Source organism: Eleutherodactylus coqui, chromosome 6 (assembly GCF_035609145.1).
Source record: "Eleutherodactylus coqui strain aEleCoq1 chromosome 6, aEleCoq1.hap1, whole genome shotgun sequence".
Lineage (NCBI taxonomy): Eukaryota > Metazoa > Chordata > Amphibia > Anura > Eleutherodactylidae > Eleutherodactylus > Eleutherodactylus coqui.
Window position 1 is genome coordinate 216,605,615 of NC_089842.1, and position 19,572 is coordinate 216,625,186.

At 47.8% G+C, this 19,572-nt stretch overlaps 2 protein-coding genes across 2 annotated transcripts in view; one reads left to right on the plus strand and one right to left on the minus strand.

Moving 5' to 3' along the window:
• Positions 1–1,524, minus strand: part of LOC136631590 (uncharacterized) — a 36,097-nt gene extending 34,573 nt beyond the window's left edge. The window contains exon 1 of the mRNA XM_066605874.1: positions 1,442–1,524. The gene's annotated coding sequence lies outside the window, so the exon portion shown is untranslated. The remainder of the gene's footprint in view (positions 1–1,441) is intronic.
• Positions 1,525–4,120: 2,596 nt separating this feature from the next.
• The window catches only part of LOC136633177 (Fc receptor-like protein 5), an 81,596-nt gene continuing 66,144 nt past the window's right edge, over positions 4,121–19,572 (plus strand). Inside the window, exons 1-5 of the mRNA XM_066608710.1 lie at positions 4,121–4,213; positions 9,262–9,282; positions 9,537–9,557; positions 9,723–9,986; positions 17,383–17,649. Of these exons, the coding sequence (XP_066464807.1) occupies positions 4,183–4,213; positions 9,262–9,282; positions 9,537–9,557; positions 9,723–9,986; positions 17,383–17,649 (604 nt within the window). The 5' untranslated portion in view covers positions 4,121–4,182. The remainder of the gene's footprint in view (positions 4,214–9,261; positions 9,283–9,536; positions 9,558–9,722; positions 9,987–17,382; positions 17,650–19,572) is intronic.

The window sequence follows — 19,572 nt, forward strand, 5'->3', positions numbered from 1 at the left end:
CATTATATCAGCTGTACATATAATTATGTACAGGACATATCCAGTATACATCAGCATCACTTTATAAAGGGGAGGGATGTACTATATGTATTGATATGCAGCATGCTGGGTTAACCTGGGTATCTCCTGTATATAATTATATATGTACAGCTGGTATAAGCTCAAATACTAATATATTACACAGACCTCCTGTTCCTCAGATAATATCTTACACAGACAACCTCCTCCTCTGCTCCCACTACCACACAGCTTCCGACTAGCGCTAAGCCACTATGTACCATACAGAAATGAGCCCAGCACCCACTCTTATGAAAGCTGTCCAAAAGGAAATCTGTGTTGCCCATAGAAACCAATTACAGCATAGCTTTTGTTTTACTTCAGCAGTATAAAAGCCTAGCTGTGATTGGTTGCTATTGCCAACAAAAATTACAGGGGAAGTCGGTGTGTTTTTGATTTTTAATTACGCCAGTATTACACAGACCTCCTGCTCCTCAGATAATAATATCTTACAGCGACAACTTCCTCCTCCTCAAATACTAATATTACACAGATGACCTCCTCCTCATATACCAATATATTACATAGTCTACCTCCTCATATACCAATATATTACACAGATGACCTCCTCCTCATGCGGTAAGATATTACACAGACGACCTCCTCCTCATATACTAATATATTACACAGACAACCTCCCCCTCATGCAGTAAGATATTACACAGATGACCTCTCCTCATAAACTAATATATTACACAGACGACCTCCTTCTCATGCAGTAAGATATTACACAGACGACCTCCTCCTCATATACCAATACATTACACAGACGACCTCCTCCTCATGCAGTAAGTTATTACACAGACGACCTCCTCCTCATATACTAATATATTACACAGACGACCTCCTTCTCATGCAGTAAGATATTACACAGACGACCTCCTCCTCATATACTAATATATTACACAGACAACCTCCCCCTCATGCAGTAAGATATTACACAGACAACTGATGTAATAAAAAAAATTGAAAACTCACTGACTTCCCCTGTAATTTTTATTGCCAACAGCAACTAATCACAGTTCAGCATTAATTTCTTATACTTCTGAGGTAAAATAAAAGCTGCGCTGTGATTGGTTGCTATGGGCAACAGCTTTTTATTTTGGATGACTTCCATAAGAGTGCGGTACTGGGCTCATTGTTTTAGCTCACTTTGTATATTCCAGGACTGCTATTCATAAAATCACAGTGCAACGCATGGGTATATCTTCTAATATATATATATATGCACACACACACAACGCACTGGTATATCTAGTATGATACATTTTTAGAGGGGGGCAAATTTTGAGTTTTTCTATACAGCCCCATGCATTCTTTGTACGCCCTTGCTCCTATACTCAGCCCACCCCCTGCTGATGACATCACTGATATAATAACATACCTGGGACCAGCAGCCTGTATTTCACTTCTGCTTTGCTTGCTCATCATTTTACTCTGTAGACAAAAGTTCTTCTTGGAAATAGAAAATTCAGCTCCATCGCTGAGCGGACAAACAGGAAAAGGAAATCATCGATAAGGACAAAATGTTGTCAGTCTGCAGTTTCTTACCTCACATATGGAAACAAGAGAACTTTCCAGTGTCATGTACAGATTGGACTGCGAGCACTGTATATACTGCGAAGCACTGTATATACCACTAACCCCCAAATGCTATACAGTACAGAACCAGCCAGGGCTGACCTCCAGATGCTACAGAGTGCAGAACCAGCTAGGACTGACCTCCAGATGCTACAGAGTGCAGAACCAGCTAGGACTGACCTCCAGATGCTACATAGTACAGGACCAACTAGGACTGACCCCCAGATGCTACACAGTACAGCACCAGCTAGGACTGACCTCCAGATGCTACAGAGTGCAGAACCAGCTAGGACTGACCTCCAGATGCTACATAGTACAGGACCAACTAGGACTGACCTCCAGATGCTACAGAGTGCAGAACCAGCTAGGACTGACCTCCAGATGCTACAGAGTGCAGAACCAGCTAGGACTGACCTCCAGATGCTACATAGTACAGGACCAACTAGAACTGACCTCCAGATGCTACAGAGTGCAGAACCAGCTAGGACTGACCTCCAGATTCTACAGAGTGCAGAACCAGCTAGGAATGACCTCCAGATGCTACAGAGTGCAGAACCAGCTAGGACTGACCTCCAGATGCTACAGAGTGCAGAACCAGCTAGGACTGACCTCCAGATGCTACATAGTACAGGACCAACTAGGACTGACCCCCAGATGCTACACAATTCAGCACCAGCTAGGACTGATCGCCAGATGCTACACAGTACAGGACCAACTAGGACTGACCCCCAGATGCTACACAATACAGCACCATCTAGAACTGAGCCCAAATGCTACACAGTACAGCACCAGCTAGGACTGACCCCCAGAAGCTACACAGTACAGCACCAACTAGGACTGACCCCCAGATGCTACACAGTGCAGCACCATCTAGGACTGACCCCCAGATACTACACAATACAGCCCCAGCTAGGACTCATCCCCAGATGCTACACAGTACAGCACAAGCTAGGACTGACCCCCAAATGCTACACAGTACAGCACCAACTAGAACTGAACCCCAGATGCTACACGGTACAGCACCAGCTAGGACTGACCCCCAGATGCTACACAGTGCAGCACCATCTAGGACTGACCCCCAGATGCTACACAATGCAGCACCAGCTAGGACTAACCCCCAAATGCTACACAATACAGCATCAGCTAGGACTCATCCCCAGATGCTACACAGTACAGCACCAGCTAGGACTGACCACCAGATGCTACACAGTACAGCACCAGCTAGGACTGACCCCAAATGCTACACAGTACAGCACCAGCTAGGACTGACCTCCATATGCTACACAGTACCCGCACCATCTAGGACTGACCCCCAGATGCTACATGGTACAGCACCAGCTAGGAATGACCCCCAGATGCCACACTGTACAATACCAGCAAGGACTGACCGCCAGATGCTACACAATGCAGCACCAGCTAGGACTGACCCCCAGATACTACACAATACAGCACCAGCTAGGACTGACCCCTAGATGCTAGACAATGCAGCACCAGCCAGGACTGACCCCCAGATGCTACACAGTACAGCACCAGCTAGGACTGACCTCCAGATGCTGCACAGTACAGCACCAGCCAGGACTGACCCTCAGATGCTACACAGTAGAACACCAGCGAGGACAGACCCCCAGATGCTGCACAGTACAGCACCAACTAGGACTGACCTCCAGATGCTACACAGTACAGCACCAACTAGAACTGACCCCCAAATGCTACACAGTACAGCACCAGCTAGGACTGACCTCCAGATGCTGCACAGTACAGCACCAGCCAGGACTGACCCTCAGATGCTACACAGTAGAACACCAGCGAGGACAGACCCCCAGATGCTGCACAGTACAGCACCAACTAGGACTGACCTCCAGATGCTACACAGTACAACACCAGCGAGGACTGACCCCCAGATGCTACACAGTACAGCACCAGCTAGGAATGACCCCCAGATACTACACAGTACAGCACCAGCTAGGACTGACCCTCAGATGCTACACAGTACAGCACCAGCGAAGATTGACCCCCAGATGCTACATAGTGCAGCACCAGCCAGGACTGACCCCCAGATGCTACATAGTACAGCACCAGCGAGGACTGACCCCAAATGCTACATAGTGCAGCACCAGCCAGGACTGACCCCCAGATGCTACATAGTACAGCACCAGCGAGGACTGACCCCAAATGCTACACAGTACAACACCAGCGAGGACTGACCCCCAGATGCTACACAGTGCAGCACCAGGTAAGACGTCGTAGGACAATTATCAGAACTTCAACTTTAATAGGAAATAATATCCACCCTGCAACTTCAACCATTAATACAGAAGTGCTGGGGGTGAATATTTATACACAATATCACTAATATTGTACAATACATCATAAATCCTTCCCACAACTCACGTGAGAACTCGGTAACAAGATGCTGAAACAGCTTTGTGTCCAGAAATCCCGGAACCATCACTCCGCCCCCCAGGAAGCGCAAATTTAGTTTTATCACTTGCTTTTTCCAAAGTAGAAAAAACATCCATTCTGCCAAAGATAATCCCAGATGCCATGTCAGCCCTGCTGCTGTATATGCTGGCCCGTGAGTATGAGGGGATTCTACATTAATGCTGGTTTGTAGTGCTAAACATAGTTATAGTATGATTGTCATGGGGTCTGCTAGTACATACCATATACATATGATTAGAATAGAGCAGCTCCAGCACATCTTCTTGCGCATTTTCTACTTCATATCTTTTATTTTGTGCATTTGATGTAATTTATTTTTTGATTTTGTGTATGTGAAGTCATTTATTCTTACGTTTACTTAGATTGGCGTTTCATATGTTATCGAAGTGAACTATGTGCCAGGCTAAGTGCAACTCCTAATAACTTAGTCACATTTGGTGGCACCTCCCTGTGCCAGATGGACAGTTACACCAGCTACGAGCTGTCACAGGCGTCAGCTATAATTTACAGAAGTTTCTGTTGTAAATTATAGTAAATGTTAAGGGCCATGTGCAGCCGCGCTCGCTAAGGGCTCCGACACAGTTGCTTTTTTTTAACGCAAATGTCAACGGGACTTTTTTAATGTTAAAAAGGCATTGAACAAAAATCGCAAAGCACAATGCATTTTTAAAATTAGAAAGTCCCATTGACATTCGTGTTAAAAAAAACCCTCAGAGATATGGCAGCATTAAAAAAAAAACGTAATTATGTGGGAGCCTTAATGCTAAGCCTCTCCCACGTTTTGAAAAAGCCTGACACGAAAGTCCAAAAAGTCGCAATTTTTCTGAAGACACCAAAAGTGTGATTTTTGAATGGGCCACCCATATCACATCTTGTATCTAAGCTGGGGGCGGTACAACAGGGTACTAGAGCTTCCATGCCCAACCGTATCACATCTTGTATACAAGCTAGAGGCGGTCCGCAGGGTACTAGAGCCTCCATGTCCACCCGTATCACATCTTGTATCCAAGCTAGTGGCGATACAACAGGGTACTAGAGGCTTCATGCCCACCCATATCACATCTTGTATCCAAACTCAAGGTGGTATAACAGGGTACTAGAGCCTTCAGGCCTCACCCATATCAAATGTTGTATCCAAGCTAGAGGTGGCACAGCAGGATAGTATAGCCTTCATGCCCAACCGTATCACATTTTGTATCAAAGCTAGAGGAAGTACAATAGTGTACTAGAGCCTCTATGCCCACCGATATCACATCTTGTATCCAAGCTAGAGGTGGTACAACAGGGCACTAGAGCCTCCATGACTACCTGTATCACATCTTGTGTCCAAGCTCAAGGCGATACAACAGGGTACTAGAGGCTCCATGCCCTTCTGTATCCCATCTTGTATCCAAGCTAAAGGCGGTGCAACAGGGTACCAGAGCCTTCATGACCAACAGTATCACGTCTTGTATCAAAGATAGAGGCAGTACAACGGGGTACTAGAGCCTCCATGTCTGCCCGTATCATATCTTGTATCCAAGCTAGAGTCAGTACAACAGTGTACTAGAGCCTCCATGCCTACCCGTATCACATCATGTATCCAAGCTAGAGGCAGTACAACAAGGTACTAGAGCCTCCATGTCTGCCCGTATCATATCTTGTATCCAAGCTAGAGTCAGTACAATAGTGTATTAGAGCCTCAATGCCAACCTGTGTCACATCTTGTATCCAAGCGAGAGGCTGTACAACAGGATACTAGAGCCTCCATGCCTACCCTTATCACATCATGTATCCAAGCTAGAGGCAGTGCAATAAGGTACTAGAGCCTCCATGGCTGTCCGTATCACATCTTGTATCCACGCTAGGGGCAGTACAACAGGATACTAGAGCCTCCATGCCCCTGTATGACATCTTGTATCCGAGCTAGAGGCGGTACAACAGGGTACAAGAACCTCCATGCCCACCCGTATCACATCTTGTATGAAAGCTAGAAGCAGTACAATGGGGTACTAGAGCCTCCATGCCTGGCTGTATCACACCCTGTATCCAACTTAGATGCCGTACAACAGGGTACTAGAGCCTCCATGCCCAACTGTATCATATCTTGTATCCAAGCTAGAGGCAGTACAACAGGACACTAGAGCCTCCATGTCTACCTGTATCGAACCATGTATCCAAGCTAGAGGTGGAACAACATGGTACTAGAGCCTCCATGTCCACCTGTATTACATCTTGTATCTAAGCAAGTGATGGTACAAGAGGGTACTAGAGCGTCCATGCCAGACAGTATCATATCTTGTGTTCAAGCTAGAGGCGGTACAACAGGCTACTAGAGCGTCCTTGCCCACCTATATCCCATCTTGTATCCAAGCTAGAGGAGATACAACAGGGTACTAGAGCCTCCATGCCTGCCCATATCACATCATGTATCCAAGCTAGAGGCAGTGCAACAAGGTACTAGAGCCTCCATGGCTGTCCGTATCACATCTTGTATCCACGCTAGGGGCAGTACAACAGGATACTAGAGCCTCCATGCCCCTGTATGACATCTTGTATCCGAGCTAGAGGCGGTACAACAGGGCACTAGAGCCTCCATGCCCACCTTTATCACATCTTGTATCCAAGCTAGAGGCAGTACAACAGGGCACTAGAGCCTCCATGCCCATCTGTATCACATATTGTATCCAAGCTAGAGGCAGTGCAACAGGGTACTAGAGCCTCCATGTCCGGTTGTATCACATCTTGTATCCACGCTAGAGCGATTAAAACAGGGTACTAGAGCTTCAATGCCCACTGTATCATATCTTGTATCAAAGCTAGAAGCAGTACAACAGGGTATTGGAGCCTCCATGTCCACCTGTATCACATCTTGTATCCAAGCAAGTGGCGGTACAACAGGGTACTACAGCCTCAATAGCAGACAGCATCACATTTTGTATCCAAGCTAGAGGCGGTACAACAGGGTACTAGAGTCTAAATGGTCTTTCATGTCACATCTTGCATCCAAGCTAGAGGCGGTACAACAGGGTACTAGAACCTCCATGCCCCCCCGTAACACATCTTGTATGCAAGCTAGAAGCAGTGCAATGGGGTACTAGAGCCTCCATGCCTGGCTGTACCACACCCTGTATCCAAGTTAGATGCCGTACAACAGGGTACTAGAGCCTCCATGCCCAACCGTATCACATCTTGTATCCAAGCTAGAGGCAGTACAACAGGACACTAGAGCCTCCATGTCTACCTGTATCGAACCTTGTATCCAAGCTAGAGGTGGAACAACATGGTACTAGAGCCACCATGTCTACCTGTATCACATCTTGTATCTAAGCAAATGATGGTACAAGAGGGTATTGGAGCCTCCATGCCAGAAAGTATCACATCTTGTGTTCAAGCTAGAGGCAGTACAACAGGGTACTAGAGCCTCCTTGCCCACCCATACCCCATCTTTTATCCAAGCTAGAGGCGATACAACAGGGTACTAAAGCCTCCTTGCTCACCCATATCCCATCTTTTATCCAAGCTAGAGGCAATACAACAGGATACTAGAGCCTCCTTGCCTACCCATATCCCATCTTGTATCCAAGCTAGAGGCGATACAACAGGGTACTAGAGCCTCCATGCCTGCCCGTTACACATCTTGTATCAAAGCTAGAGGCAGTACAACAGAATACTAGAGCCTCCATGCCTGCCCATATCACATCTTCAATCAAAGCTAGGGGCAGTACAACAGGGTACTAGAGCCTCCTTGCCCACCCGTATCCCATCTTGTATCCAAGCTAGACGCGATACAACAGGGTACAAGAGCCTCCTTGCCCACCCATATCCCATCTTGTATCGAAGCTAGAAGCAGTACAACAGGGTACTAGAGTCACCATGCCCTTCCGTATCTCATCTTGTATCCAAGCTAGAGGCAGTACAACAGGATACTAGAGTCTCCATGCCCTTCTGTATCACATCTTGTATTCAAGCTAGAGGCGGTACAACAGGGTACTAGAGCCTTCATGCCTGCCTGTATCACATCTTGCATCCAAGCTAGAGACGGTACAATAGGGTACTAGAGCCTCCATGCCCGCTCGTATCACATCTTGTATCCAAGCTAGAGGTGGTACAACAGGGTACTAGAGCCTTCATGCCAGCCTGTATCACATCTTGTATACAAGCTAAAGACGGTACAATAGGGTACTAGAGCCTCCCTACAAAGGCCTAGTGCCCATGGCCATGACAGGCTCCACAAGCGTAATTCTGCAGCGGAGTCCATCACGGCGCCCCCCCCCCCCCCTTCCCCAGAGAACCCATAGTCACCTCCGGATCCGCTGCCCGATTTCCCGCATCCCATGTCGGTGCGCATGCGGCGTGAAATGCGGTGGAAATCTGTCCGTAGGAATTAGGCCTAAGTGCTCCCACCCACTTGCGAGGGTAATAGTGCGTTTTTAAAATCACTGAGATATCAGAGTTGCCAACGTGCGATTTTTGTGTGATTGCGCTGTGATTTTTCTCCCACTAAACTCGCATCGCAAAGCTCTATGTATTGTGACTGTCCTGCGTTTTTTATCGCAGCATTTTTGACACTTTAAACTTAATTATACAGCAGCGCATGCAAATCTGTGATGTGCAATGCGATTTTACGGCGACCATTGACTTGTATGGGTGAGGGAAAAATAGGACATCGCACTAATATAGGGCAGTCGCAAGCGATAAAAAAACGCAACCGCGCTGCGAGAAAAAAACGCAACTGCACATAGCCACATTACAACTCATTCGTTTCAAACTAGAAAGTTTTAGCGCTCTATCGCAGCGCTTAAAAAAAAACGCAAATTGCTAACGCAAGTGGGTGGGAGCCCTAAGGGTCAGTTCTCCACAATAAAGGATGCTTTTGCTCTGATATTATAATCACTTACTTATAACAACGTTACAATCACACAGAGATAAGTTTCATCCGATTCCAACAACTTCTAGGGGAGGGATTGATTGAACAGTGAGTGTGCATGGAATTGAGTGCTTACCACCCCTGAGATTTGTCTACAGAATTATTTATCTGTCTGTCATCATTTACTACATTTTACCTACAAGAATAACATATATTTTTAATTAATAAAGCAGAATATATATAATAATATAGTATATATAATAAAGCAATATAGTGACACATAATATAGTTGTTTCCTTCCCTGACATTTTGTCTTCTGTTTTTTCATGCAGCGACTTTTCTACCTGCTTTAGGTGAGTTCATTTTGCCTAAATGTTATTTTAATATTCATTGCTGAGAAATGGGTAGTAGTGTGTGAGGTTCATTTACTTTTTATGGCATGGACTTTACATTAGTAATGTACGACTGAGGAGTAGTAGAAGTAGTAGAAGAGTCAAAATGTTTTGCTTCTGTACTGAAAGATGGGAAAGGAGAATTAGAACATTTTTTGTGAATCAATGACATTCATTGTACATGGCTTTAATATTTTTTTTCTCTTGTTTTTCAGCTGCAGACCCTGAAAACCCAGGTGAGCCAATAACAAGCAAGCAATGATAGATAGATAGATAGATAGATAGATAGATAGATAGATAGATAGATAGATAGATAGATAGATAGATAGATAGATAGATAGATAGAACTATTATAATGTTTGTAGCTTGTGATAATGTTAATGTCTTGTCTCCTGTCATAGATGTACGCACCAACCAGCCGGTGGTGTCCTTCACACCTGACTGGAGAACCATGTTCTACAATGAGACACTGACTATCTCCTGTCTTGTGCCATATAAAGTGCAAGAGAATCAAACATATACTTGGTACCGAAATAACATAAAAATGGATATAAATAGTCAAAACTTTACTATAAACTCCATTCAGTTGTACGATCGAGCAAACTACCAGTGCCAGACTGGCACCAGTGATATTAGTGAGTATATTCGACCTCATGTTATAACAGGTAAGTCACTCGGATGTGTAATAGTTCTAGCCTATATATCAACTGTACTTCACTGTGAACAACATCAAGATGGATAAACCTGAATACTGTGGACCTTTTGACCTGTGAAATTCACTAGACAGTCAGAGGCAACTAGGTTTAAACTGTAGAAATAAGAGATATGTCCAGCTTCCTTGATGGTCTAGAGTGGTGGAAGAGTTAATGTCAACTTCCTTGCTGATCTAGAGCATTGGAGGGGTGAATGTCAACTTCCTTCGTGGGCTAGCATAGCTTTTCTGGTGGTCTAAGCCAGGTTACTGAAAGCATACACGATAGCCTGGAGAAAATGGGTTGTTTCATACAGCTTCCTTTATGGTTTAGGATTATGGAGAGTGTGATGCAATGTGGTACAGGAATGGCAGCAATTACAGGACACACACAGGTACAATGACAAAAGGTGTTTATTTTAGTAAATAGTACTCAGCTTCTTGGAAGGCTTCAGCTCACACACACAGGAGAGCATTAGGTTGGAGATGACAATGCACACTGTGGTGGTGACCTGCTACACTTGGTCGTTACACCTTTAGTGGTGACCTGCCTCACTTGGTAATCACCACTAAGATATGCATTCATGTCTTTTTAAGTTGACAGCAAAAATCCTAGAAAGATGTAGGATCCCTTGTGGTCTAGTGTACTAGAGGCATTAATGTCATCGTTCCTGGTGGTCTAGTGTGCTAGATAATTTTATGTCATCATCCCTGGTGGTCTAGTGTACTAGAGACTTTAATGTCATCATTAGAGATGAGCGAGCACCAAAATGCTCGGGTGCTCGTTACTCGGGACGAAATTATCGCGATGCTCGAGGGTTCGTTTCGAGTAACGAACCCCATTGAAGTCAATGGGCGACCCGAGCATTTTTGTATATCGCCGATGCTCGCTAAGGTTTTCATTTGTGAAAATCTGGGCAATTCAAGAAAGTCATGGGAACGACACAGCAACGGATGGGGCAGGCGAGGGGCTACATGTTGGGCTGCATCTCAAGTTCCCAGGTCCCACTATTAAGCCACAATAGCGGCAAGAGTGCCCCCCCCCCTCCCAACAACTTTTACTTCTGAAAAGCCCTCATTAGCAATGCATACCTTAGCTAAGCACCACACTACCTCCAACAAAGCACAATCACTGCCTGCATGACACTCCGCTGCCACTTCTCCTGGGTTACATGCTGCCTAACCCCCCCCGCACGACGCAGTGTCCACAGCGCACACCAAAGTGTCCCTGCGCAGCCTTCAGCTGCACTCATGCCACACCACCCTCATGTCTATTTAGAAGTGCGTCTGCCATGAGGAGGAACCGCAGGCACACACTGCAGAGGGTTGGCACGGCTAGGCAGCGACCCTCTTTAAAAGGGGTGGGGCGATAGCCCACAATGCTGTACAGAAGCAATGAGAAATCCAATCCTGTGCCACCTCCATCAGGAGCTGCACACGTGGGCATAGCAATGGGGAACCTATGTGCCACACACTATTCATTCTGTCAAGGTGTCTGCATGCCCCAGTCAGACCGGGTTTTTTTATAAATAGTTACAGGCAGGTACAACTCCGCAATGGGAATTCCGTGTGCACCCACAGCATGGGTGGCTCCCTGGAACCCACCGGCTGTACATAAATGTATCCCATTACAGTGCCCATCACAGCTGAGGTAACGTCCGATTAAATGCAGGTGGGCTTCGGCCCACACTGCATGCCCCAGTCAGACTGGGGTTCTTTAGAAGTGGACACATGCAGTTACAACTCCCTGTGGACCCACAGCATGGGTGGGTACCAGGAAGCCACCGGCGGTACATAAATATATCCCATTGCATTGCCCATCACAGCTGATGTAACGTCAGCTTTAATGCAGGTGGGCAAAAAATTAATTGGATTACACTGTAGGCGAGGGCCCCAAAAAATTGGTGTACCAACAGTACTAATGTACGTCAGAAAAATTGCCCATGCCCAACCAAGAGGGCAGGTGAAACCCATTAATCGCTTTGGTTAATGTGGCTTAATTGGTAACTAGGCCTGGAGGCAGCCCAGTTAAAATAAAAATTGGTTGAGGTGAAAGTTTCAACGCTTTAATGAGCATTGAAACGTATAAAAATTGTTTACAAAAATTATATGACTGAGCCTTGTGGGCCTAAGAAAAATTGCCCGTTCGGCGTGATTACGTGAGGTTTCAGGAGGAGGAGCAGGAGGAGGAGGAGGAATATTATACACAGATTGATGAAGCTAAAAGGTCCCCGTTTTTGATGGTGATAGAGAACAATGCTTCCATCCGCGGGTGCAGCCTACCTATTGCTTAGGTATCGCTGCTGTCCGCTGGTGGAGAAGAGAAGTCTGGGGAAATCCAGGCTTTTTTCATCTTGATGAGTGTAAGCCTGTCGACACTGTCGGTTGACAGGCGGGTACGCTTATCCGTGATGATTCCCGAAGCCGCACTAAACACCCTCTCTGACAAGACGCTAGCCGCAGGACAAGCAAGCACCTCCAGGGCATAGAGCGCGAGTTCAGGCCACGTATCCAGCTTCGACACCCAGTAGTTGTAGGGGGCAGAGGCGTCACGGAGGACGGTCGTGCGATCAGCTACGTACTCCCTCACCATCCTTTTACAGTGCTCCCGCCGACTCAGCCTTGACAGGGGAGCGGTGACACAGTCTTGCTGGGGAGCCAGAAAGCTGTCAAAGGCCTTAGAGAGTGTTCCCCTGCCTGTGCTGTACATGCTGCCTGATCTCTGCGCCTCCCCTGCTACCTGGCCCTCGGAACTGTGCCTTCGGCCACAAGCGCTGTAGGATGGGAATTTTACCATCAGTTTGTCCGCCAGGGTCCTGTGGTATAGCATCACTCTCGAACCCCTTTCCTCTTCGGGTATGAGAGTGGAAAGGTTCTCCTTATACCGTGGTTCGAGCAGTGTGTACACCCAGTAATCCGTAGTGGCCAGAATGCGTGTAACGCGAGGGTCACGAGAAAGGCATCCTAACATGAAGTCAGCCATGTGTGCCAGGGTACCTGTACGCAACACATGGCTGTCCTCACTAGGAAGATCACTTTCAGGATCCTCCTCCTCCTCAGGCCATACACGCTGAAAGGATGACAGGCAAGCAGCATGGGTACCCTCAGCAGTGGGCCAAGCTGTCTCTTCCCCCTCCTCCTCATCCTCCTCATCCTCCTCATGCTCCTCATCCTCCTCCTCAACGCGCTGAGATATAGACAGGAGGGTGCTCTGACTATCCAGCGACATACTGTCTTCCCCTGCCTCTGTTTCTGAGCGCAAAGCGTCTGCCTTTATGCTTTGCAGGGAACTTCTCAAGAGGCATAGCAGAGGAATGGTGACGCTAATGATTACAGCATCGCCGCTCACCATCTGGGTAGACTCCTCAAAGTTTCCAAGGACCTGGCAGATGTCTGCCAACCAGGCCCACTCTTCTGTAAAGAATTGAGGAAGCTGACTCCCACTGCGCCGCCCATGTTGGAGTTGGTATTCCACTATAGCTCTACGCTGCTCATAGAGCCTGGCCAACATGTGGAGCGTAGAGTTCCACCGTGTGGGCACGTCGCACAGCACTGGCAGATGAAACCGATGTTGCAGGGTGCGCAGGGTGGCAGCATCCGTGTGGGACTTGCGGAAATGTGCGCAGAGCCGGCGCACCTTTCCGAGCAGGTCTGACAAGCGTGGGTAGCTTTTCAGAAAGCGCTGAACCACCAAATTAAAGACGTGGGCCAGGCATGGTACGTGCGTGAGGCTGCCGAGCTGCAGAGCCGCCACCAGGTTACGGCCGTTGTCACACATGACCATGCCCGGTTGGAGGCTCAGCGGCGCAAGCCAGCGGTCGGTCTGCTCTGTCAGACCCTTCAGCAGTTCGTGGGCCGTGTGCCTCTTCTCTCTTAAGCTGAGTAGTTTCAGCACGGCCTGCTGACGCTTGCCCACCGCTGTGCTGCCACACCGCGCGACACCGACTGCTGGCGACGTGCTGCTGCTGACACATCTTGATTGCGAGACAGAGGTTGCGTAGGAGGAGGAGGAGTGTGGTTTAGTGGAGGAAGCATACACTGCCGCAGATACCACCACCGAGCTGGGGCCCGCAATTCTGGGGGTGGGTAGGACGTGAGCGGTCCCAGGCTCTGACTCTGTCCCAGCCTCTACTAAATTCACCCAATGTACCGTCAGGGAGATATAGTGGCCCTGCCCGCCTGTGCTTGTCCACGTGTCTGTTGTTAAGTGGACCTTGGCAGTAACTGCATTGGTGAGGGCGCGTACAATGTTGCGGGAGACATGGTCGTGCAGGGCTGGGACGGCACATCGGGAAAAGTAGTAGCGACTGGGAACTGAGTAGCGCGGGACCGCCGCCGCCATCATACCTTTGAAAGCCTCCGTTTCCACAACCCTATACGGCAGCATCTCCAGGCTGATAAATTTGGCTATGTGCACGTTTAACGCTTGCGCTTGCGCTCCAACACTTGCGCTAGCTACGGCTGGACAGTGCGCTGAGAGACATTGGTGGATGGGGCCGAGCACAGCGGAGGTGAGGGTGTGGGTGCAGGCCAGGAGACGGTAGTGCCTGTGTCCTGAGAGGGGGGTTGGATCTCAGTGGCAGGTTGGGGCACAGGGGGAGAGGCAGCGGTGCAAACCGGAGGCGGTGAATGGCCTTCGTCCCACCTTGTGGGGTGCTAGGCCATCATATGTCTGCGCATGCTGGTGGTGGTGAGGCTGGTGGTGGTGGCTCCCCGGCTGATCTTGGCGCGACAAAGCTTGCACACCACTGTTCGTCGGTCGTCTGCACTCTCAGTGAAAAACTGCCAGACCTTTGAGCACCTCGGCCTCTGCAGGGTGGCATGGCGCGAGGGGCCGCTTTGGGAAACAGGTGGTGGATTATTCAGTCTGGCCCTGCCTCTACCCCTGGCCACCGCACTGCCTCTTCCAACCTGCCCTGCTGCTGCACTTGCCTCCCCCTCTGAAGACCTGTCCTCAGTAGGCGTAGCAAACCAGGTGGGGTCAGTCACCTCATCCTCCTGCTGCTCTTCCTCCGAATCCTCTGTGTGCTCCTCCCTCGGACTTACTCCAATTACTACTACCTGAGTGATAGACAACTGTGTCTCATCGTCATCGTCCTCCTCACCCACTGAAAGCTCTTGAGACAGTTGCCGGAAGTCCCCAGCCTCATCCCCCGGACCCCGGGAACTTTCCAAAGGTTGGGCATCGGTCACGACAAACTCCTCCGGTGGGAGAGGAACCATTGCTGGCCATTCTGGGCAGGGGCCCGGGACCAGTTCCTGGGAGTCTGCCTGCTCCTCAGAATGTGTCATTGTAATGGAGTGAGGAGGCTGGGAGGAAGGAGGAGCAGCAGCCAGAGGATTCAGAGTTGCAGCAGTGGACGGCGCAGAACTCTGGGTGGTCGATAGATTGCTGGATGCACTTTCTGCCATCCACGACAGGACCTGCTCACACTGCTCATTTTCTAATAAAGGTCTACCGCGTGGACCCATTAATTGTGAGATGAATGTGGGGACGCCAGAAACGTGCCTCTCTCCTAATCCCGCAGCAGTCGGCTGCGATACACCTGGATCAGGAGCTCGGCCTGTGCCCACACCCTGACTTGGGCCTCCGCGTCCTCGGGCGCGTCCACGTCCTCTAGGCCTACCCCTACCCCTCAGCATGGTGTATTACCAGTAGTGCAGAAACAGAATGCTGTAATTAAATGTGCCGCTTATTGGCCTGTGGTTGGAGGCTGACTTCGCTTACGGAACGCACAGCAGAGGCAGGAAAGAATTTTGCGCAAGCCTGCTGTAACACTTAGCTGGCTGCGTATGAATTAGGACAACTACCCCCAGCAGAGACCCAGTACACTTGTGGACAGGAATACAGCGGTGATGTAAGAGGCAACACAGAGGCAGGAAAGAATTTTGCGCAAGCCTGCTGTAACACTTAGCTGGCTGCGTATGAATTAGGACAACTACCCCCAGCAGAGACCCAGTACACTTGTAGACAGGAATACAGCGGTGATGTAAGAAGCAACACAGAGGCAGGAAAGAATTTTGTGCAAGCCTGCTGTAACACCTAGCTGGCTGCGTATGAATTAGGACAACTACCCCCAGCAGAGACCCAGTACACTGAGGACGGTCACAGGCAGCCCAAATAGATTTTTTTTCCCAAATGTTTTTGGAAAGGCCCACTGCCTATATTCAATAAATATGTCTTCTGTCCCTGCCTCACCACCACTACTGGCCCTGGACAATGTGAAATTACTGCAGGACGTAATGCTCTGCACGGCCGATATACAAAAAAAAAAAAAAGTGCAACACTGCAAAAAGCAGCCTCCACACTACTGCACTTGGTTAGATGTGGCCCTAAGAAGGACCGTTGGGGTTCTTGAAGCCTAAAATAACTCCTAACGCTCTCCCTATAGCAGCTCCAGCACCAGCAGCACTGTCCCTGATCTCTGTCAGAATGCATCTGTGGCGAGCCGTGGGAGGGGCCGATTTATATACTCGGGTGACACCTGATCTCGCCAGCCACTCACTGCAGGGGGCTGGTATAGGGCTTGAACGTCGCAGGGGGAAGTTGTAATGCCTTCCCTGTCTTTCTATTGGCCAGAAAAGCGCGCTAACGTCTCAGAGATGAAAGTGAAAGTAACTCGAACATCGCGTGGTACTCGTCTCGAGTAACGAGCATCTCGAACACGCTAATACTCGAACGAGTATCAAGCTCGGATGAGTACGTTCGCTCATCTCTAGTCATCATCTATCCCTGGTGGTCTAGTTTACTAGACACTTTAATGTCATCATTCCTGGTGGTCTAGTGTATTAGAGGCTTTTATGTCACTATTACTGGTGGTCTAGTGTGCTAGAGACTTTTATGTCATCGTCCCTGGTGGTCTAATGTACTACAGACTTTAATGGCATCATCCCTGGTGGTTTAGTGTACTAGAAGCTTTTATGTCATCATTACTGGTGATGTAGTGTGCTAAAGACTTTTATGTCATCATCCCTGGTGATCTTTTGTAGTAGAGACTTTAATGTCATCATCCCTGACGGTCTAGTGTACTACAGACTTTAATGGCATTATCCCTGGTGGTCTAGTGTACTAGAAGATTTTATGTAATCATTACTGGTGGTCTAGTGTGCTAAAGACTTTTATGTCATCATCCCTGGTGGTCTTTTGTAGTAGAGACTTTAATGTCATCAGAACTGGTGGTCTAGTGTACTAAAGACCTTATTGAAAGCATCCCTGGTGGCCAAGTGTACTAGAGACTTTAATGTCATCATTCCTCATGGTCTTATTTCTTTGGCACAGCGTCTCTTACATCTACAGTTAGTTATATTTTGCCATTGTGTAAAATTAATAAAGTCCATTAAAAGTCTAATTTCATGTTTCCTTCCACCAGATCTTACTATCCTGAGAGTCTCTCGCTACGTGTTTGAAGGCGATATCCTGACCCTAAGTTGTGACAGTCGACTTGATATGAATACAACCGATGCTAAAGTCTCCTTTTTGAAAAACAGTCAACCTGTAAAACCTGTGAATTACGAGACGCATTTATTTGTCGGGAAAGTGGATAAAACTGCAGCTGGAAAATATAAGTGTACAAAAATAGCAATTTTAAAGAATGAAAGAAAGGAAACTGCCACTGAGGAGCAAATTGAAGTTACAGGTAACGTCCTTGTACCTTTATAACGGACCATGCCATTATAATTTAGCCTTTTTGGAAACAGCTGGACATGTTTAAGGGGTATTCCAGGTTGTTTTCAACCAATGAGCTCTGGATAGGCCATCGGTAGTTGATAGACAGGGGTCAGCTGCCTGGGACCCCCATCCATCAGCTGTTTGTCCGGCCCTTCATCCAGTGCAGCAGACAGGGCAAGAAGTGGGGGCGCCAGCTTCACTCCTAGTGAAACTAATGTCTGCTTATGACAACATCCGGCCCGTTGCACTGGACAGCAGGCTGGACAATTAGCTGATGGATGTGGTTCCCTATGCTGGACAGTCATCCATGAACTACTAATAGCCTATTCAGAGGATAGGTAATCAGTTGAAAACAGCCCAGACTACCCCTTTAGGTGCAAAAAACTCTTAAATTACCTTTATACAGTTAGACTGTTGGGAACAGAAGCAGCCAACAGCCGTTCTGGCGACTATTGCTCTCGTGCCTTCACATAGGAGCAATAGTCAATCAGAGAATGAAGGCAGAGCAGTTAGAGATCTCTTCTGGCCACCAACCTCCATTCACTGTGAACCAGCCTTCATTCAGAGATTGAGGACTCCGGTCTACATTGAGTGTGACGTCTCTTAGTAGTCGTTCTGTTTTGGCTCGCTAAAACGGAACGACTAGCAACTACTGAGCGATCTCTTGCTCAGTGCTCTATCAGGGCCCATGTGTACACTGGCCGACAGTCACCCATTATTGCTCATTTGAGCAATTATTTGGGTAAATATCGGCCTGTGTAAAGGTACTTTTAGCACCCGTAATTTGATTACATATTCAATGTTGGAAGAAATTTACTTGCTATCAAAGGCAAAGTCGGTAAAGTGTGCCCTTAGGCTTCAGTTGGTAACATCCTCCAGTTTTAGCTTTGTAACCCCACTGCACTATTTAGAACCTCTCCAAATAGTATCAGCTCACGCATTAGCATATAGTGTAGTCCTTAGCAGGTGGTGAACAGAAGGTGGTAGGGATTTGTGTAATATCATCTTCCCTAGTGGTCTCAGGCATTCAAAGGTTTAATAAGGCTTGTCTGTTGGTGTAGAGTGGTGGGGGTGTTGATATCAACTTCCGAGTTGGTCTAAGGTGCCTTACCTGGTAGTCAACAGTGCTGGAGGGGCTAATGGCAGGTTCACTGGTGATCCTAGGTAGCTTTCTTGGTTGTCTATGGTTGGTCATTGCATACCTCCCTATTGGTCTAGGGTGATAGAAGTGTTAGTTCCAGTTTACCTGGTGGTCTAGATTGCTAGAGGGGTTAATATCAGCTTCCCTGGTGACATAAGGTATTCATCCTGGTGCTTTTAGAGTGGTGGAGTGGTTAATGGCAGGTTCCTTGGTGAACTAAGGTATCCATTCTGGTGCTTTCGAGTGGTGGAGGGGTTAATGGCAGGTTCCCTGGTGGTCCTAGGTAGCTTTCCTGGTTCTTAAGGGTTGGTTATTGCAAAACTTCCTGTTGGTCTTGGGTGATAGGAGAGTTAGAGTTAGTTTACGTTGTAGTCTAGATTGCTGAAGGGGTTAATGCCAGCTTCTGTGGTTGAGTGTTACCAAGTGGTAGGAACATAAATCAGTGTGAGTAAGTGTGAACGAGCATGAGCGAGTGTGAACGAGTGGGGAGCATGTGAGTGGGCATGAATGGGCGGAGACACGTGAGTGAGTGTAGACAGACGGAGATACGTGAGTGGGGCAAATGGGCGGTGATACATGGGTGAGCGCGAATGGGCGGTGACACGTGAGACGCTTGAAAAAGATTACATTGTGTGATCAAAACGTTGCTTTTAATGGAGGAATAAAGGCTGTGTTACATTGCACTTTAGCACCGTTATATGCTGCAACAGAGCGACCTCTACTCACGTGAGCAAGCACGAATGAGCAGAG